General features: G+C 43.8%; 1 protein-coding gene across 3 annotated transcripts in view; it reads left to right on the plus strand.

The window, feature by feature from the left end:
- The window catches only part of megf10 (multiple EGF-like-domains 10), a 104,563-nt gene that overhangs the window by 16,056 nt on the left and 66,691 nt on the right, over nucleotides 1–21,816 (plus strand). For 2 of the 3 annotated variants that reach the window (XM_036976788.1, XM_021601689.2), the window contains exons 2-4: nucleotides 10,423–10,565; nucleotides 17,644–17,745; nucleotides 18,088–18,188. In XM_036976788.1, the coding sequence (XP_036832683.1) occupies nucleotides 10,441–10,565; nucleotides 17,644–17,745; nucleotides 18,088–18,188 (328 nt within the window). In that variant the 5' untranslated portion in view covers nucleotides 10,423–10,440. The remainder of the gene's footprint in view (nucleotides 1–10,422; nucleotides 10,566–17,643; nucleotides 17,746–18,087; nucleotides 18,189–21,816) is intronic. The other variant, XM_021601691.2, reaches the window with a different exon arrangement.

A 21,816-nucleotide genomic window follows, 5' to 3' on the forward strand; every position in this document is an offset into this window, starting at 1 on the left:
TTTTTTATTGTGGCGCGGCGTCAGTGCGATTCAAACCAATGATCTACGGTCCTCTAACCATGGAATTAGTCCCCTGCACCACCAATACATTCAGAACAGATTTCACAATGTATTAACTGTGTGACCTCAGGCCCCTACTCTACTACCACATATCTATAACACAAAATACATGTGTACGTGTGAGTATGGTGCGTATGTTATCGTGTGTTTGTATTCATGTGTCTATGTTTGTGTCGCTTCACAGTCCCTGCTATTCCATAAGATGTATTTGTATCTGTTTTTCAAATCTAATTTTACTGCTTGCATGAGTTACTTTATGTGGAATAGAGTTCCATGTAGTCATGGCTCTATGTAGTACTGTGGAATAGAGTTCCATGTAGTCATGGCTCTATGTAGTACTGTGGAATAGAGTTCCATGTAGTCATGGCTCTATGTAGTACTGTGCGCCTCCCATTATCTATTCTGGACTTGGGGACTGAACAGTAGTCCAGGTGCAACAAAACTAGGGCCTGTAGGACCTGCCTTGTTGATTGTGCTGTTAAGAGTGCAGAGCAGTGCTTTTTTTATAGACAGACTTCTCCCCATCCTAGCTACTGTTATATCAATATGTTTTGACCATGACAGTTTACAATCCAGGGTTACTCCAAGAAGTTTAGTCTCCTCGACTTGCTAAATTTCCACATTATTCATTACAATATTTAGTTGAGGTTTAGGGTTTAGTGAGTGTTTTGTCCCAAATATAGTGCTTTTAGTTTTTGAAATATTTAGGACTAACTTATTCCTTGCCACCCATTTGGAAACTAACCACGCTCTCAACAAGCTCTAAGAAACATATGGTTCTCAGAACGTTATGTGCTAGCTGGGTACTTATCGTCCCCAATCACCCAAAACTGTTGCACCCTATGCACCAATTGGCTATTGCCTGTTTACCACTCTTCAGTATCTGACTCTACTGCTGTCATAACTGACAACTCCACTAACCAGCATACACGGTGTAAAACAGCTTGTCATTTCGTCATCTCAATTCTGAATAGTTCTCTAGTGAACTAACTTTGGACGGCTAAGCCCCACGTTGGCAGAAGTGCCTAAAGAAGACAGCATGTTTTGGCAAATGAATACTTTGTGCACGGACTCAGTCCGTCCTCTGTTTGTGCTTGAATGAACTTCCCCGGGGCATCCGATACTGGACTGCTATGCACAGCATATCAAAGCCCTGTTGGCCCCCTAAGCCCTGCATCAGGAGTGGTGTGTATAGTGTGTGTAGGGTTCTTTCACACGCACAGCAACACCCTTGTTTGTGAACTGCTGCAGTTGTCCCGGGGAGGGGGTTTGGGGTTTTGCGGGGTGGGTGCAGCTGTGCCCGTTAGCTCAGTGAAACCAGAGAGCGAGCCCCTGGTGCCCCCGTTAACCGCCCGCATAGACACACTGTCATCAGCGAGAGGACGCAGAAGCCCGTCTTCTCGTAGACTTCCACCGTCCTCTTTCTACCGGGGTTTCGGGAGGTTAGCCTGAGGCAGAGATGCAGCCCTGGTGGTTAGCCTTTTATTTGGTTAGCTAGCTAGCACAGAGAGATGTGGAGAGCAGCTGTAGAAGCAATGTGGTCAGATCATATGCATGAAGTTGCATCCACCAGGGGTGTCTTTCTATCACCACAAGCTTCAATCCTGGCAGGAAGCCCAACCTGCCACACTAACACTGTCTGATTTGTAGACTATGTTGCATATTAACTAGTCTTACACTACACACAATGGGATTCTTTTTATTTGAACGCCTCTGACAAATTCTGAAAGTTCTTTGAGAGAACTATCCCTTCAAGCTGTGAACAAAATATTGCACGCAAAGATTCAACGTTTAGAAATCATCAAAGAAACATTATACTATTTGGAGCCAGTGCTGCATTTTTACTTTGTTTTTGACTTGTTTATGTGCTGCCATAGACTTCTACCATGTACAGTTGCCTGGGATGTGACATGACTGTTGATGCCAGGGATGATTTGTCTAAGCAGTGTACTATCAGACAGGAGGTATAGAAAATAGAGACAGAGAGAGAGCAAGAGACAGAGAAAGAGAGAGCAAACTGGTTTCAACATGGCCATTAGCGAAAGGAGGCTTTGGATTCCTCTGAGACTAAACACTGCTAGGGCCTTGATGGCACAGGGATGGGCTTGCACCAATGGCATGCATTGTTGGCTTGGGTTCTTACCCCTCCCTTTTTGCAGTCTTGCCTGTAAAATACTGGATGGGGAAGCTGAAGCGGGGGAGAGGGGGATTTCTGCACAAAGTAGTGCAATATTCAAATGACCTGCTTTGGGTCTCAAGGACTTTGCACCCGACACCCTTCCACCCTCTGTGAGTCAGGCAGGAAGTGGTGACTCAGTGGGCAGTGGACAGGGCCAGTTTGGACCTGTTTTAATACTTTAAGAATGCATCCTTCCCTCCTACTGCCCTCAAAAGAGTCCCGAGAAGGTTTCTGAGATTTGATAGGGCTCATTCGTATCAAAGCATGTCAGATCAGTGACATTTGTGTTTTCAATGTGTGACGCTGATCCGGCCTTTCCACACGCACAGGTTCTTCTGTATCTCCGATGTGATTATTGTGGTATATTTAGCTTGTTGTAATGGTGTGCACAGGGGTGGAATTTAAATGAAAATCTAGTGAAAATGAATTACAGAAATATCTCATTTACGTAAGCGTTCACACTCCTGAGTCAATACATGTTAGAATCACCGTTGGCAACGATTACAGATGTGAGTCTTTCTGGCTAAGTCTTTGCATACCTAGATTGAACAATATTCACACATTATTCTTTAAAAAATTCTTTAAGCTCTGTCAAGTTGGTTGTTGATCATTGCTAGACAACCATTTTCAATTTTGCCATAGATTGTTAAGCCGATTTATGTCAGAAATGTAACTAGGCCACTCAGGGACATTCAATGTCATCTTATTAAGCAACTCCACTGTATATTTGACCCTGTGTTTTAGGTTATTGTCCTACTGAAAGGTGTATTTGTCTCCCAGTGTCTGTTGTAAAGCAGACTGAACCAGGTTTTCCTCTAGAAATGTGCCTGTGCTCAGCTCTATTCTATTTCTATGTACCCTAAAAACCTCCCTAGTCCTTGCCGATGATAAGCATACCCATAACATGATGCAGCCACCACAATGATGAGTGGTACTCAGTGATGTGTTGTGTTGGATTTGCCCCAGACATAACGCTTTATATTCAGGACATAAAGATAATTCCTCTGCCACATTTTTTGCAGTTTTACTTTAGTGCCTTATTGCAAACAGGATACATGTTTTGGAATATTTTTATTCTATACAGACTTCTTTCTTTTCCCTCTGTCACTTAGGTTAGTATTGTGGAGTAACTGCATTGTAATTGATCCATCCTCAGATTTCTTATATCTCAGCTATTAAACTCTGTAACTGTTTTAAAGTCACCATTGGCCTCATGGTGAACTCCCTGAGCGGTTTCCTTCCTCTACAGCAACTGATTTAGGAAGGACGCCTGTATCTTTGTAGTGACTGGGTGTATTGATACAGCATCCAAAGTGTAATTAATAACTTTATCATGCTGAAAGGGATAGTCAATGTCAGCTTTTTTTTATTTTTACCCATCTACCAATAGGTGCCCTTCTTTGCGAGGCATTGGAAAACCTCCCTGATTTTTGTGGTTGAATCTGTGTTTGAAATGCACAGCTCGACAGAGGGTCCTTACAGATAATTGTATGTGTGAGGTACAGAGATGAGGTATTCATTCATGCAACTTATTATGTGACATGTTAAAGCACATGTTTACTCCTTAACTTATTAAGGCTTTCCATAAGGGGTTGAATACTTATTGACTCAATACATTTCAGCTTTTCAGTTTTAATTAATTGTCAAATAAATCCTAAAAACATAATTTCACTTTGACATTATGGGGTATTGTGTGTAGGCCAGTGACACAAAATCTCACAAAATGCATTTTAAATGAAGGCTTTAACACAACAAAATGTGAAAAGAGTCAAGGGGCGTGAATACTTTCTGAAGACACTGTAATGTGCACTTGAGGATCTTTCACGTAGAACGTAGTTATGTCTGTCCTGAATATTTCCATCCAATGTACGGTACCAGGTCTTGTCATAAATAGCCATTCAGCTTCATTCTGGAGATATACTGTGCATCTAGTTAAAGCTTCTTAAATGTTCTGAAAACTGTACTGGGAAAATGAATATTTATCTTAGAAGACTTCAAATGAAACAATAGACAGTAAACGATGTTGAATGAAGCTCAATAATTATATGTGGGGAAACAGTCAGTTGTTTGGGGGTTTGCCACACAGATGCCCCACCAAGGAGAAATTCAGAATGGATGAGAAACAGACTCCAAATCAATGGGAACTGTACCACAGGAGGAAACGTCAGTGGAGTCAGGGGAGTCCAGAGCTTGTCTTCAATTTGGTCCCCTCAGAATGGAAACGATGCCATAACAACCATTAACAGGGAATTTGTTGTTGTTGCGGCCACTTCTATTTGCTGGTGTATATTGATTTATGGTTGAAATATGGTTGAAACACTGTTGACTACTATAAAGATTATATTTTTTTTAATTATGTGCAAAGGTAATATCTTCTGAATGGTTACTTTTGACCACTTTCTTGACATAAAGGATACGCCTGGGGCTTGTGACTCTCCCTTATCATTATTGGTGGCTTGGGATCACAAATAGCAACAACGGTTTTGGAACCAACAATCTGTTGGCTGAATCCTGTCATTCTGGTAAACTATGAAACAAATGCCATAGTGTTTGAGGGAGACGCTTACGTTTTGGGGTTAAATGAGTCAAAATGCTACAGAAATAGAACTTTGGATGATTTGGCATAAGATGTGAAGTCTTGGAGAATGGACATGTCATGGTTTTAGTAAGTTATACTTGAAAACTAAAGTCACTCTTCATATTCTGTAAGTAACATCATGAAGATACGTCAACGTCAGTATGTCTCTGTTATGAAACAATTAAACAGAGTGGCATAACCTACTGTTTGATCTTACCACATCGCACCATGTCGAATCATGACATATTTTTAGGCTACAATGATGAATAGTTTGAGAACTTTTCTTGTGACATTATTTCATAACTCAATGAAGCCACTGACAAAGGCCTTGAGGCCGATATGTAAAGCTTATTTCAAGAGCAGTGATGCTAGCAAAAGCAGTGTGCGGGTGTCTTATGTTTTCATGCACCTGCAAAAAAGATCGCTCAGATGGGCGAGTGCTTTTCGAATTTTGAATAACTCAATGAACAAAAGCATCAATAGTATTTCACGGTCCGAATTACAGGGCTCTGTGTTGTCATCCTCCTCACCGCTCTGACTTTCTCTGTTCTCTGACCCCACCGTGAGGGCATACAAGGTCATTCTTTGGGGTTTGGGTGCTCAACATCATGTCAACTCGGGGCCTCTTAAAACCTCTTTTACAAGGTCATTCTCTGGAATATGTTTGCAATGACTAAAACTAACAAACCACATGGATCCAATGGGTGTTGATGGAAAGCAAATGGTTAGTGAGGATTTTTTTGTGCCGCAGTGTCAATTCATGCTGCGAGTGGATTTATTCGCATACTGTATATTTCTGAAAATATTTTTTGGTGCTACGCATATGGGAATGTTTATGTGGTTTGTATATTTTTATGTTAGTGTGAAGGCAGTGCACTGTGAAGTGCATTTTTAACCTCTGAACTATGGGTTCTGAATTATGAAGGGCCCTCCGAAGGGACTTTGAGTACAGTAGTTAGAGTAGGGTGCCATGAAAGTAAGCTTAATATTAAGCCTGACGGGTGAAATTGAACTTCTAGAAGTATTGACAGTGGAACTTTTTGTAAGGTTACTAAGAACTGCACTTTGAAGAACACTCAAATGGACTCTTTAAGGGAACGTTGTGGGGAACTCCATTGGAAGGTACAGTACCTTCAGAAAGTATTCACACTGCTTTTTCCACATTTTGTTGTGTTACATACAGCCTGAATTTAAAACGGATTCAATTGAGATGTTGTGTCACTGATCAACACACAATACCCTACAATTGTAACGGGGTGAGTGACTGGTTGCCGGGAAGTCAGGCGCAGGAGAGCAGAGATGGGTGATAACAGGATAACTTTAATATACACCCTGGCCCAAAGGCATAGGCGAGACAGCACAAAGCACAACCACGGTAACTTGAACCGGATTAAACAAAACAAACAAACCTAGGTTAGAAACAAACCTAGCGCAAGCCAGCCTGTAGCGTAACACCCTACCCAAAGAACAATTCCACACACAGACATGGGGGAAACAGTGGGTAATATACATTTAGTCTGATGAGGGAATGTCAACCAGGTGTGCGGGAAAACAAGACAAAGCAAATGGAAAATGAAAGGTGGAGCGGCGATGGCTAGAAGACCGGTGACGTCGACCGCCGAACACCGCCCGAACAAGGAGAGGGACCGACTTCGGTGGAAGTCGTGACAGTACCCCCTCTCCCTTGACGCGCGGCTCCAGCAGCGTGCCGACACCGGCCTCGGAGACAGCGATCCGGACGAATACGGTTGAACTTCCGCAGCATAGAAGGGTCCAAACATCCTCCACCAGGACCCAGCACCCAGCATCTCTTCTGGACCGTACCCCTCCCAGTCCACGAGGTACTGAAAGCCCCTCGCCCAACGCCTCGAATCCAGTATGGAGCGAATGGAGTACGCCGGGGCCTCCTCGATGTCCAAAGGGGGCGGAGGAACCTCCCGCACCTCAGACTCCTGGAGCGGGCCAGCCACCACCGGCCTGAGGAGAGGCAAATGGAACGAGGGGTTAATACAGTAATCAGGGGGAAGCTGTAACCGGTAACTAACCTCGTTCAGTCTCCTCAGGACTTTAAATGGCGTGCGGACACCGGGGCCTCACTGCGGTGATGGCCTGCGCTGGCCTTCTATTATTATTATTATTTACCTTTATTTAACTAGGCAAGTCAGTTAAGAACAAATTCTTATTTTCAATGACGGCCTAGGAACAGTGGGTTAACTGCCTGTTCAGGGGCAGAACGACAGATTTGTACCTTGTCGGGATTTGAACTTGCAACCTTCCGGTTACTAGTCCAACGCTCTAACCACTAGGCTACCCTGGCGCAGCACGGCCCGCTGGAGGTGAACATGGGCGGCGTCCCAGGTCTCCTCCGCACGCCTGAACCAGTTGTCCACCTCAGGAGCCTCGGTCTGACTCTGATGCCACGGTGCCAGAAGCGGCTGGTACCCCAGTACGCACTGGAAGGGCGAGAGGTTAGTGGAGGAGTGGCGGAGTGGCGGAGCGAGTTCTGAGCCATCTCTGCCCAGGGCACAAACGCCGCCCACTCCCCCGGCCGGTCCTGACAATAAGACCGCAGAAACCTACCCACATCCTGATTCACTCTCTCCACCTGCCCATTACTCTCAGGGTGAAAACACGAGGTAAGGCTGATCGAGACCCCCAGACATTCCATGAACGCCCTCCAGACCCTCGAAGTGAACTGGGGACCCCGATCAGACACTATATCCTCAGTTACCCCGTAATGCCGGAAGACGTGTGTAAACAAGGCCTCCGCAGTCTGTAGGGCTGTAGGGAGACCGGGCAGAGGGACTTGGAAAAATGATCCACAGCGACCAGGATTATGATCGTATGAGGATTCAGTCTCCTCGCTGCCCGGATGTACTCCAGGTTGCGGTGGTCAGTCCAGATGAGAAAAGGGTATTGAGCCCCCTCAATCCAATGTCTCCACGCCTTCAATGCCTTCACCACAGCCAACAGCTCCCGGTCTCCCACATCATAGTTTTGCTCCGCCGGGCTGAGCTTCTTTGAGAAGAAGCGTACCCGAGCACTGAGAAAGCACGGCTCCTATCCCAGCCTCGGACGAGTCCACCTCCACCGTGAACGCCAAAGAGGGATCTGGATGCGCCAGCACGGGATCCGAGGTAAAAAGAACACTTAGGTGACCAAAAGCCCTGTCCGCCTCAACCGACCACTGCAAACGCACCGGGCCCCCCTTCAGCAGTGAGGTAATGGGAGCCGCTACCTGACCAAAACCCCGGATAAACCTCCGGTAGTAATTGGCAAACCCTAAAAAACGCTGCACCTCCTTTACCGTAGTAGGAGTCGGCCAATTACGCACAGCTGAAATGTGGTCACTCTCCATCTCCACCCCTGAGATGGAAATGCGGTATCCTAGGAAGGAGACGGACTGCTGGAAGAACAGGCATTTCTCAGCCTTGACATACAGGTCATGCACCAAGGTCATGCAGTGGAGTATATCAGAATGTCATCGATATACACCACTACACCCTGCTTGGAAGACTGACGGAGCATTCATCAACCCGTACGGCATGACGAGGTACTCATAATGCCCTGAGGTGGTACTGAATGCTGTCTTCCACTCGTCTCCCTCCCGGATAACCACCAGGTTGTAAGCGCTCCTGAGATCTAGTTTAGTGAAGAAGCGCGCCCGATCGCTGTGGCTATGAGAGGTAGCGGGTAACTGTACTTCACAGTGATCTGGTTAAGGGCTCGATAGTCAATACACAGGCTCCCTCCTTCTTCTTCACAGAAAATAAACTCGAGGAGGCAGGTGAAGTGGAGGACCGAATGTACCCCTGATGCAGAGATTCGGGGACATATGTCTCCATAGCCACCCTCTCCGCCTGTGACAGGGGATACACGTGACTCCTAGGAAGTGCGGCGTCTACCTGAAAGTTTATCGCACAATCCCCTCGACGATGGGGTGGTAATTGAGTCGCCTTCTTCTTAGAGAAGGCGAGAGCCAAATCGGCCGAACACCGCCCGAACAAGGAGAGGGACCGACTTTGGCGGAAGTCGTGACAATAATGCCGAAGTGGAATTTTGTTTTTAGAATTTTTTACAAATTAATAAAATATGAAAAATTGAAATGTCTTGAGTCAATAAATAGTCGACCCCTTTGTTATGGCAAGCCTAAATCTGTTCAGGAGTAAAAATGTGCTTAACAAATCACAAATCACATAAGAAGTTGCATGGACTCATTCTGTGTTCATTAATAGTCGTTAACATTATTTTTTATGACTACCCCATCTCTGTACCCCACACATACAATTATCTATAAGGTCCCTCAATCGATTAATGAATTTCAAGCACAGATAAATTAATAAATGAAACTTTGGATGATGTATCAATATACCCAGTCACTACAAAGATACAGGTGTCCTTCCGAGGAGGTAGGAAATCGCTCAGTGATTTCACCACAAGGCCGATGGTGATTTTAAAACAGAGTTACAGAGTTTTATGGTTGTAATATGAGAAAACTGAGGATGTATCAACAACATTGTAGCTACTCCACAATACTAACCTAAATGAAAGAGTGAAAAGAAGGAAGCTTGTACTGAATAAAAAATCTTCCAAAACACGCATCCTTTTTGCAATAAGTCTGCTTTCCAACAGACACTGGGAGACGAATTCACCAGCAGCACAATACCCTAAATCACAAGGCCAAATCTGCACTAGAGTTGTTAACCAAGGCAATAATTATTGTTCCTGAGTAACCTAGTAACAGTTTTGACTTAAACCGGCACGAAAATCTATGGCAAGACTTGAAAATGGCTATCTAGCAATTATCAAAAACCAACTTGACAGAGCTTGAAATTCTTTTGAATTTTGTACAATCTAGATGTGCAAAGCTCTTAGAGACTTACCCAAAAAGACTCACAGCTGTAATCGATGCCAAAGGTGTTTCTAACATGTATTGACTCAAGGGGTTGAATACTTATCTAATTACGATATATTAGTGTTTTATTTTTCATTAAGTTGTAATAAATGTTCAAATGTTTCTTCCACTTTGACATTGCAGAGTATTTTGTGTAGATCGATGACAAAAAATACAATGAAATCAATTTTAATCCCACTTTGTAACACAACAAAATGTGGAAAAAGTCAAGCGGAGGGAATACTTACTGAAGGCACTGTAAGTGTGTCATTCCCATGGAGTGGCCACTGGGCCACGTTTACACAGACGCTGTACTAATTGTCTAACAGTGAGGAGCTCTGTGGGGGAATAGACTCACCATCCTGTCCCCACACAACAAGCTGTCACTGTGACCGTAGGCATTCTGACGGCGAGAAGAAGTCAAGTACCAGTTTTGTGTTTTTCCCGGTTGTTTTTGCACACACATATACACAGACCCTCACCCCTCACACACACACACACACACACACACACACACACACACACACACACACACACACACACACACACACACACACACACAAATCACTCACACAACAATAGATATAGAAGGCTTGCGTTTCTTCACCAAGTTACCTATTCAAATGTGTTTATAACAACCGACTACGGGAAAGACAGGACACCAACTCATGAGCAGCTGGATTCTCATTTCTGTCTGCTGTCATCTCCAAGGTGTAGCTTCCACCCAAGATGGCCGCCTCCTCCTTCCTGTGGCACTACGCGACTATCCTGCTGGCGGTGATGTGCTGCTTCTTGCCCCGCTCCACCTCCTCCCTCAATCTGGAGGACCCCAACGTCTGCAGCCACTGGGAGAGGTAGGCCAGACACACCCACAGGGGCAGACACACCCACAGGGGCCAGACACACCCACAAGCCAGACACACCCACATACAGGGACACACCTTCTCACAGGTGTGCATTATTTAACACCACCACAGCCTTAGAGTTACACCCTAGAGTTAAGTTAAAGTCTGCGTTGAGTTAAGTTAAAGTCTGCGTTGAGTTAAGTTAAAGTCTGAGTTGAGTTAAGTTCAAGTCTGAGTTGAGTTAAGTTAAAGTCTGAGTTGAGTTAAGTTAAAGTCTGCGTTGAGTTAAGTTAAAGTCTGAGTTGAGTTAAGTTAAAGTCTGCGTTGAGTTAAGTTAAAGTCTGCGTTGAGTTAAGTTCAAGTCTGAGTTGAGTTAAGTTAAAGTCTGAGTTGAGTTAAGTTAAAGTCTGCGTTGAGTTAAGTTAAAGTCTGAGTTGAGTTAAGTTAAAGTCTGAGTTGAGTTAAGTTAAAGTCTGCGTTGAGTTAAGTTAAAGTCTGCGTTGAGTTAAGTTAAAGTCTGCGTTGAGTTAAGTTAAAGTCTGCGTTGAGTTAAGTTAAAGTCTGCGTTGAGTTAAGTTCAAGTCGGAGTTGAGTTAAGTTAAAGTCTGAGTTGAGTTTAAGTTAAAGTCTGCATTGAGTTAAGTTCAAGTCTGCGTTGAGTTAAGTTAAAGTCTGCGTTGAGTTAAGTTAAAGTCTGAGTTGAGTTAAGTTAAAGTCTGCGTTGAGTTAAGTTAAAGTCTGCGTTGAGTTAAGTTAAAGTCTGAGTTGAGTTTAAGTTAAAGTCTGCGTTGAGTTAAGTTCAAGTCTGAGTTGAGTTAAGTTCAAGTCTGCGTTGAGTTAAGTTCAAGTCTGAGTTGAGTTAAGTTAAAGTCTGCGTTGAGTTAAGTTAAAGTCTGCGTTAAGTTAAGTTAAAGTCTGCGTTGAGTTAAGTTCAAGTCTGAGTTGAGTTAAGTTAAAGTCTGCGTTGAGTTAAGTTAAAGTCTGAGTTGAGTTAAGTTAAAGTCTGCGTTGAGTTAAGTTAAAGTCTGCGTTGAGTTAAGTTAAAGTCTGCGTTGAGTTAAGTTAAAGTCTGCGTTGAGTTAAGTTCAAGTCTGAGTTGAGTTAAGTTAAAGTCTGCGTTGAGTTAAGTTAAAGTCTGCGTTGAGTTAAGTTAAAGTCTGAGTTGAGTTAAGTTAAAGTCTGCGTTGAGTTAAGTTAAAGTCTGCGTTGAGTTAAGTTAAAGTCTGCGTTGAGTTAAGTTAAAGTCTGAGTTGAGTTAAGTTAAAGTCTGCGTTGAGTTAAGTTCAAGTCTGAGTTGAGTTAAGTTAAAGTCTGCGTTGAGTTAAGTTCAAGTCTGAGTTGAGTTAAGTTAAAGTCTGCGTTGAGTTAAGTTCAAGTCTGAGTTGAGTTAAGTTCAGTTCATGAATCGCAAACGGATCATTATTGTCACTGTGGACCTTTCCATTCATGAATCGTAATTCAATTAATGGGAATGGAGTTGACCCAAACCCAGATTTAAGTACTTAGCAAGACTCACATTTCTCAACATTGTTTTAGAACAACTTGTTTTTGTTCAGTGCTAATCTCATATCTGTTACATTTTCCAGAGAACCAAATCCATCAAATGTTATTTTTCACATGCTTCATAAAAAAACAGCTATAACATTGAAATTGTTATTTTATGGGCGCTTTCCAACATTACAGAGAGAAAAATAGAAAAATATTTAAAAAATAATAGCACAAGGAATAAATGTGAGCTGTTTCAGGATACTAGGTGTATGTCGCATGTCACTACTTCACAGGAGAGCCATTTAAACGTGAACTTTAGTTTTTTATCAAAATGCATTTAGTTATTTTTTTACCCCCTTTTTCTCCCCAACTTTCAATCTTATCTCATCGCTGCAACTCTCCAATGGAGAGGCGAAGGTGGAGTCATGTGTCCTCCTTAACACCCTTCAGATTAACCCGGAAGCCAGCCACACCAATGTGTCAGAGGAAACACCGTTCAACTGGCATCCGCGGTCAGCCCGCAGGCACCCGCCTCCCACAAAAGCCCCACAGGCCAAACCCTCCCCTAACCTGGACGACACTGGGCCAATTGTGCGCCGTCCTATGGGACTCCCGGGTCTGGGACTCCCGGGTCTGTGGTAATGCCTCTAGCACTGCAATGCGGTGCCTTAGACCGCTGCACCACTCGGGAGGCCCAAAAATGCTAACATTAGCTGGCTCGCTCGTGTATTCTCTGTATGATCTGTGTAGTAATATTATTTCATTTGCATTGCTAGTTATAGCCTAATGTTAGCTAGCTAATGTTGAACCTGGTTGGTTAGCTACCTGCAGATTCATGCAGGGTAGTAACATCATGAGTTGGGAATATGGTTCATTGTTTAGCTAGCTAGCTACATGCCTGAACAAAAGATTCCACTATGCATGTAACCATTTAAATAGAATGTTCATTATGTCACTGTGACAACTGTCGATAGACGTAGCTGGTAAAATAACTAACGAATTTACAAACGCTCAACACCCATTGTATATGGCCGGTGTCAGTAAACATTGGCAAAAAAAAAGCGTAATTCAATTGTTGCCAGCAACACAGTTGCAGACACCAACGCTCTGGATAACATGAAACAGCCTAACCAGCTCTGCTAGGGTGAGTAAATACCGATTAATCAGACGATTTTTTAAAATGTATTTGTAATAATGACAATTACAACAATACTGAATGAACACTTATTTTAACTTAATATAATACATCAATAAAATCAATTTAGACTCAAATAAATAATGAAACATGTTCAATTTGATTTAAATAATGCAAAAACAAAGTGTTGGAGAAGAAAGTAAAAGTGCAATATGTGCCATGTAAGAAAGCTAACGTTTAAGTTCCTTGCTCAGAACATGAGAAAATATGAAAGCTGGTGGTTCCTTTTAACATTAGTCTTCAATATTCCCAGGTAATAAGTTTTAGGTTGTAGTTATTATAGGAATTATAGGTCTATTTCCCTCTATACCATTTGTATTTCATTAACATTTGACTATTGGATGTTCTTATAGGCACTTTAGGATTGCCAGTGTAACAGTATAGCTTCCGTCCCTCTCCCCACTCCTCTCTGGGCTCGAACCAGGAACACAACGACAACAGCCACCCTCAGAGCAGCGTTACCCATGCAGAGCAAAGGGAACAACCACTCCATGTCTCAGAGCAAATGACGTTTGAAACTCTATTAGCGCGCACCCCGCTAACTAGCTAGCCATTTCCCTTCAGTTACACCAGCCTCATCTCGGGAGTTGATAGGCTTGAAGTCATAAACAGCGCAATGCTTGACGCACAACTAAGAGCTGCTGGCAAAACGCACGAAAGTGCTGTTTGAATGAATGCTTACGAGCCTGCTGCTGCCTACCACCGCTCAGTCAGATACTTGTATGCTTGTATGCTCAGTCAGATTATATAAAATAGTAATATCCTCAACCATTTTTTTTAAATAATAATTTTAAATCGGCCAAATCAATGTCCAAAAATACCGATTTCCGATTGTTATGAAAACTTGAAATCGGCCCTAATTAATCGGCCATTCCGATTAATCAGTCGACCTCTAATCAGGACGATAGAGTTACGGTTATATTTGCCAAAGGGAGGGTGAGGGAGGGCCTTGTATGCGTGTATGCGTTTCTGTGTGTAGAGTTAAGGTGATCAAGAGTTTTGTTGCCTTTAGTTGCAAAGGTGACATTGTGGTAAAAATAAAGTCAAACAGATTTCAGTTTCCCTGCATTAAAATCACTGGCCAGAGAAGGGCTGCCTCTAGATGTGCATTTTCTTGTTTTCTTATGGCCCTATACAGTTTGTTGAGTGCAGTCTTGGTGCCAGCATTAGTTTGTGGTGGTAAATAGACAGCTGCGAAAAATATGAATTAAATCTCTCTTAGTAAATACTATGGTCTGCAGTTTATCATGAGGTATTCTAACTCAGGCGAGTAAAAACTTGAGACTTCCTTAACATTAAAGATTGCACACCAGCTGTTGTTAACAAAGCGACACACACCTCATCTTACCCGAGACTGCCAACCCGGTCTAGACGATGTATGGAAAAACCAGTGAGATGTATATTATCCATGTCCTTGTTCCGAGAAAAAATAATATTACAGTTCTTCAGGTCCGTTGATAGGGTAGTCTCGAGAGGAGCTTGTCCAGTTTGTTATCTAGTGATTGATTGTACGTTCGCCAATGGAACGGAGGGTAAAGGCGGTTTATTTGCTCACCAACGTAGTCTTGTCAGGATGCCGGCTTGTTTGCTTCTCTTGCTCCATTGTTCATTCTTTCAGTTCCCAGAGATTATGGCTTGGTCCGGAGAAAGCAGAACGTCCAGAGATTAGGGCCTGTTCTAGAGAAAGCAGAACGTCCAGAGATTAGGGCCTGTTCCAGAGAAAGCAGAACGTCCAGAGATTAGGGCCTGTTCCAGAGAAAGCAGAACGTCCAGAGATTAGGGTCTGTTCCAGAGAAAGCAGAACGTCCAGAGATTAGGGTCTGTTCCAGAGAAAGCAGAACGTCCAGAGATTAGGGCCTGTTCCAGAGAAAGCAGAACGTCCAGAGATTAGGGTCTGTTCCAGAGAAAGCAGAACGTCCAGAGATTAGGGTCTGTTCCAGAGAAAGCAGAACGTCCAGAGATTAGGGTCTGTTCCAAAGAAAGCAGAACATCCAGAGATTAGGGCCTGTTCCAGAGAAAGCAGAACGTCCAGAGATTAGGGTCTGTTCCAAAGAAAGCAGAACGTCCAGAGATTAGGGTCTGTTCCAGAGAAAGCAGAACGTCCAGAGATGCCAACTCGTTGAAGTAGAAATTGTCATCCAAATCAAGGTTAGTGATAGCGGTTCTGATATCCAGAAGCTGTTTTCGGTTATAGGAAATGATGGCAGAGACATTATGTACAAAACATTTTTATATCAGCGAAAAAAAACACAAAATGGCAGAATTGGTTTGATTTGATTTGATATCATATTAATTTTGCAATTCGTGTGATATGCTACGAATCCAATTTGTGCAACATGTTACGAATTTGTTGTGCTTAAGATCCCGGAGTCCATCTTTGAGGGAAATCCATTAAAACAGATTGAAAAGAACAAAGGTGGAGGCAGCTTTCCCAGCTAGATTCACTTTCACTGGCTAATCTGGAGCAACAGCTGCAGCCTTTCAGGAGCTGAGGGGGAGAGGAGAGAGAGAGGTTGCAGAACAGCTCCCACAGACTGTTGGGGCAAGTGTGTGTGTGTGTGTGTGTGTGTGTGTGTGTGTGTGTGTGTGTGTGTGTGTGTGTGTGTGTGTGTGTGTGTGTGTGTGTGTGTGTGTGTATGTGTGCGTGCGTGCGTGCGTGCGTGCGTGTGTGTGTGCGCGCGTGTTTTAGAGCTGGGACGATAAACCCAAAATTATCGACACCGATCACTTATCGCAGGCATCGTTCATTATGATAAGTAGCCTATAGTCGAGAAATGTTCATTAATGTTATAAAGCTATTGTTCTATTTATCGCTATTGCATCAATTCAATTGTTGTCTTAGGTCTCTCTTTATGTGTTTTGTCCTATATTTCTATATATATATATATATATATATATATATATAAAAATATCCCATCCTTTGGCCTTTTGCCTTTTGGTAGGCCGTCATTGTAAATAAGAATTTGTTCTTAACTGACTTGCCTAGTTAAATAAAGGTTAAATAAAATGTATTTTTGGGATATGGATATGGATTTTTTTCTGTAGTGTGTATATGTCTGTGTGCCTGTGTGTGTGAGTGACCATGCAATTCACCTGTCTCCTCACATCCATTTCCTGTCTGATTCAAATTGAATCAAAAGGCCAGTCATGTTTGCACTTTCTCGATCAATTGCACGTTTTATTCAATGTTATTGATGTTCTCATTTTGGGTACCATCTTTTTATTTCCTCTGAGAAGTAAGTAACCCAAGCGTTCCTTAAAATCAACACGTGGCTGGGAATCTTGTGTCATTTTGGTGCTGTCTTATGGACTGTATACCCCTAAATTAAAGACCTTCTTTTTTAAGGCCTCATATCAGGGGAACTGTAAGTGGCTAACTTATGCAATTATTGGGCACTAGGAATGTATGTTCAGACAGTCACATAGTATATAGTAAGTTTTCCAAGAAATAAAGGAAAAGTGAACGCTAAAGTGTTAAGTACTCTTTAACTCAGGGGTGGGCAGCTCCAGTCCTCAGGCGCCTGATTGGAGTCACAGTTTTTCCCCAGTCCCAGCTAACACACCTGACTCCAATAATCACCTAATCATGATCTTCAGTTTAGAATACAATTGAATTAATCAGCTGTGTTTACTAGGGATGGAGAAAAAGTGTGACACCAATCAGGCCCCCTGCGTAACTGCACGTGGTAGTTATTTTTCTACATAGGTCATCCCAACGCTTTACTCTGGTTAAAGGCCTATCTGAAAAGAGGTGTGGCTTTGTCAAGTTGCACTTTCTTGAAATAGTGCACTTTAAGTTGATGTTTCTCAAATTTGTGAACTTTAACGATGGAACAGAACTAAACAATTTAACGTTCTTAAAAGGCACTAAAAGGAAACATCCTTAAGGTTTTGGGCAGCCAACTCTCATTTCATACGACTCTTCCATTCCTACATTGCGTGTCTTCCAAAAAGGCCTGCGGTCACAATTGCTCACATGCATGTCATAAGGGAGCCATTGTCACAGCCAACAGTTTTCTTCTATGCGAAACATTCTATAATCCTATTTGTAAAACCCTGTTATAAATCTGTACACTGGAAGAGTCGTGACAAAATACGAGGCCACACACAGCACAGGGGCTGTTTGACCCGCTATACCCACCGCTGAGTCGGTGAAAGATGTTTGATACTTAATCCCAGTCAGATACACAAGCAGCCTAATGGTGCCGTTATTAAACCACTTAGTGTTTAGCCTAGTGCTTAGCCTAGTGGTAGCGGGACCATAAGTTATGGGACCACACGCAAGACATGTTGGGTCCGTGGTGAGCGCTCGTGTGTGTTTGTAACTCCCTCCCTTCTCTCTTCCTTTCTAACGGACCCCCCCTCCCTCTTTTTTCTTGCTCTTCCTCTATTCCACTCTTTTAGCTACTCAGTCACCGTCCAGGAGTCGTACGCCCACCCCTTTGATCAGATTTATTACACCAGCTGCTCCGACATCCTCAACTGGTTCAAGTGCACGCGGCACAGGTGAGGATGGAGTGGTCAATGGAGGGATGGAGTGTGTGTGCGTGCATGCATGCGTGTGTGTGTGTACATGTGCACGTGTGTGTGTGTGTGTGTGTGTGTGTGTGTGTGTGTGTGTGTGTCACTGAGAATGATAATAGGTTAAACCAAGTCAACAGCAATGATTTCCATAACAATGTATTTTGTTAATAAGTACTGTAAGCTCCATAAAGAAATAGTATGTTTGTAATTAGCCAACTTGTGCACCATTAGTAGATGTCTATTCACATTTCTACCTTAGGAAACACAGTGGAGACGATAAACTATATTCCCCATACTGACCATTAAGTGTCTGTGTGTCTTAAGGGTGAGCTATCGGACGGCCTACCGCAGAGGAGAGAAGACTATGTACCGCCGCAAGTCTCAGTGTTGCCCCGGATTCTACGAGAGCAGGGAGATGTGTGTCCGTACGTATCCCTCCACCCTATCTGCTGCCATTGAACACATCACTCTATTCCTATCTGCTACCATTGAATAGAACCCTCCTCTCTATCTGCTACCATTGAACATACCCCTCCTCCCTATCTGCTACCATTAAATGTATACCTCCTCATCCACAACAATTTAACGTATACGTCCACTCTATCTGCTGCCATTGAAGTTATAACTCCTCCCTATCCACAACATTGAAAGTATCACTCCTCCCTATCCACAACAGTGAACAGTATGTAAAGGAGTGCGTAACTAGCTGTAGGGAAGTCAGGCGCAGAAGAGCAGACATGGGTGGCAAACGGAACCCTTTATTGAGGCGAACCAAACATGGTACTAAGAAAACTAAGTCACTAAGTCATGGCAGCACCTCCCCTTGATGCGCAGCTCCAGTAGCATGCCGACACCGGCTTCGGGGATGACCCGGAGGGCGAGGCGCAGGGCGATCCGGCTGGAGACGGTGGAACTCCCGCAGCATTGAAGGGTCCAATACGTCCCCCACCGGGGAAAATTTTTGTCCACGAAGGCTTGGAAGACTGATGGAGCATTCATCAACCCGTACAGCATGACGAGGTACTCATAATGCCTGAGGTGGTACTAAATGCTGTCTTCCACTCATTTCCCTCCCGGATACGCACCAGGTTCTAAGCGTTCCTGAGATCTAGTTTCGTGAAGAAGCTGAGTGCATTGACTCAATCGCTGTGGCTATGAGAGGTAGCGGATAACTGTACTTCACAGTGATCTGGTTTAGGGCTCAATAGTCAATACATAGGCGCACCTTCTCCTTCACAAAAAAATTTACTTGAGGATCGGGTGATGTGGAGGACCGAATGTACCCCTGATGCAGAGATTCGGAGAATGGTGCCGGCTCACCTGGGGTGACGCCAGAGTGCCCTGCCTGCTGCCTTGACCCCAGAGGAACCAACCCGACACCGACCGACAGTGTGACCTCTGCGGCCACAGATGGTGCATGTGAAGTAACCTCCTCTGGTCTCCCTGAGTGCAGCACCTCCAAGCTCCATGGGTATCGGAGTGGTGGTGCTGGGGGATGGAACTGACAGATCTCGATCTGGACGTCCGCGGGTAGCCAGCAGCTTATCCAGCCGAATGGACAGGTCCACCAGCTGGTCAAAGGTGAAGGTGGTGTCCCTGCAGGCCAACTACCGATGGACGTCCTCGCGCAAGCTGCAGCAATAGTGGTCGATCAGGGCCCTGTCGTTCCATCCAGCACCGGTGGCCAGGGTCCGAAAGTTCATCCTCGAAGTGGTCCAGTGCCGCGTCTCCTTCTCCCCACATAGCGTTGGCCCACTCCAGAGCTTTCCCCGATAGGCCCGAGACGAGGGCGGACACCCTCTCACGGCCCGAGGGAGCTCAGGTGAACGGTCGCCAGGTATAAATCCAGCTGCAGCAGGAAACACTGGCAGCGTGCGGCCATCCAATCGTACTCCCTGGGAAGTGTGAGACGAATCCCACTGGAACCGTGTGTGGAGGGGGTGAGTATTGGAGACCCCTGTTGTGCTGGTGGGGGCGCTGTAGGGACTCTCTATCTCTCCATGAGGGTGGCCACCTAAGTCCTAGTAGATGGTTGACCCTATGTATTATGACGTGACTCAAACTGCTTGCTCACCAGAGTCATACAGTATATGATATGGATATCGGTCATCTGTTGACGGTCATCTGTTAATCTCTGTGTGGTTGAGTAGTAACATCTCAAAACTCCTATTAGAGCCGAAGGTTGTGGTTTTGCAACCCACCTTGGGGAAAAACAACATAGAGGAAACACTGATGACTGTTGTGTCCGCATGTGGCGGGCAACCGACCAATCGCCACCCAGAAGCAGAGCTTGTGTCTCAGGAGTCAGGAACAACAGGTGCGTAGCAGATATACAGAGGGGCCCCAGAGGTCGAGACAAAAACAACAACTGACACAGCAACAGGAGAAAGCCATAAAAACAAACCTACATTTCAACAACCGCCTCACAACAAACCCTCTGTCTGTGTAGAGAAAACGCTTGCCATCACATTGTGAGCAGTTGTACAACTGACACTACTAGAGGAGTAGTTATTGTCGGATTTATTTGAACTTCTTTGATTTTGTGCCCGGTAAGTGTGGTTATTAAGCAGTTGGATTGAGTCAAAAGGATTAAGTCAAAGTGATGTTAAGCAATGATAAGCTATGAGGCTAAAAGTTGGACTGATAGTCACTTCCCTTTATCGTTGGTGAATCAGCTTTTGACTCGACAGAGTGGATGTGAGAATGTGACCGCTCGGGGCTCAAAGGGAACTTTAGTCCGGGCTCTATAGAGGTACTGTTGTGTGGTGAATACAGTAAACCACAATCACATGCTGCCCTCTGATTTCCCCAGTTTCCTCCTCCATCAATAGACTTACAGTCTCCCCGGGTGGAAGCCATTTAGTGTCAAATATCAGCTGAAATACATGGTACGTAATAAATGAGGACGTAAATGTAAATGAAGACAGATGGATACAGATGTTAAGATGTAACAACATCAGCTTTGTTAGAATACATTTATGAGTTAAGTTAATATCATGTAATGTTATTTTTAGATTTTAATAAGATTGAGTACAACCGAGTTTCATTTTTAAATATGGGAATCTTTTATCTAGTCCAGTGGTCTGAAAAATGTGCCCCCGGGGAGCCATTTTCTGGCCCGCCATCTGAATTAACGTGGCCCCAATCTGTGCTACCATCACTTGCCTCTCAGATGATGTGGTCCTTGGTAGTTTAGTTGGTAGAGCATGGCACTTCTATCACCACGGTTGTGGGTGCAATTCCCAAGAGGGAGTAGTATGAAAAAAATATATGAAAATGCATCCACTCACTACTCTAAGTTGCTTTGGATAAGAGCATCTGCTAAGTTACTCAAATGTATTTGAAAATATATTATGTTGGGGAAATAAGAACTCAAATTCATACACAAAATCAGTTAATTCATTGTTAGCACTATTTAGTCAATTAATCAATTGCTGTAGTGTGTGAATGTAAAAAAATGTTTGATGGCGTCATTGTTTTTGACTGCTCGTCACTCATGACCTCAGTCATGAAACCTTTTACAAACACAGACTGTTTCAATGACATCACCTATGGAATCTTTAACAACCACTGTTTCAATGACATCACCTATGGAATCTTTAACGACCACTGTTTCAGTGACATCACCCATGGAACCTTTAACCCCCACTGTTTCAGTCACATCACTCATGGAACCTTTAACCCCCACTGTTTCAGTCACATCACTCATGGAACCTTTGACCCCCACTGTTTCAGTGACATCACTCATGGAACCTTTAACCCACACTGTTTCTATGACATCACCCATGGAACCTTTAACCCCACTGTTTCAATGACATCACCCGTCGGTCTGACGTTACGTTCGTGTACATGTTTTTTTGAACGTTGTGGACCAATCATGTCCAGCCTGAAGTCTCTGTCCCTAATGAATTGGATCCCATTCTCCCTGAAATTCTGATTGTCTATTCGGAACATGGGTTTAATTGTAATAGTTTTCTTTCAAATACTTTAGCTGCGCTTGATTGAGTTTGCCCTGTTTAATGGAACCAAATTGCGTAGTCCCAGAAGTGCAAA

Source organism: Oncorhynchus mykiss, chromosome 5, assembly GCF_013265735.2.
Source record: "Oncorhynchus mykiss isolate Arlee chromosome 5, USDA_OmykA_1.1, whole genome shotgun sequence".
Classification (NCBI taxonomy): Eukaryota; Metazoa; Chordata; class Actinopteri; order Salmoniformes; family Salmonidae; genus Oncorhynchus; species Oncorhynchus mykiss.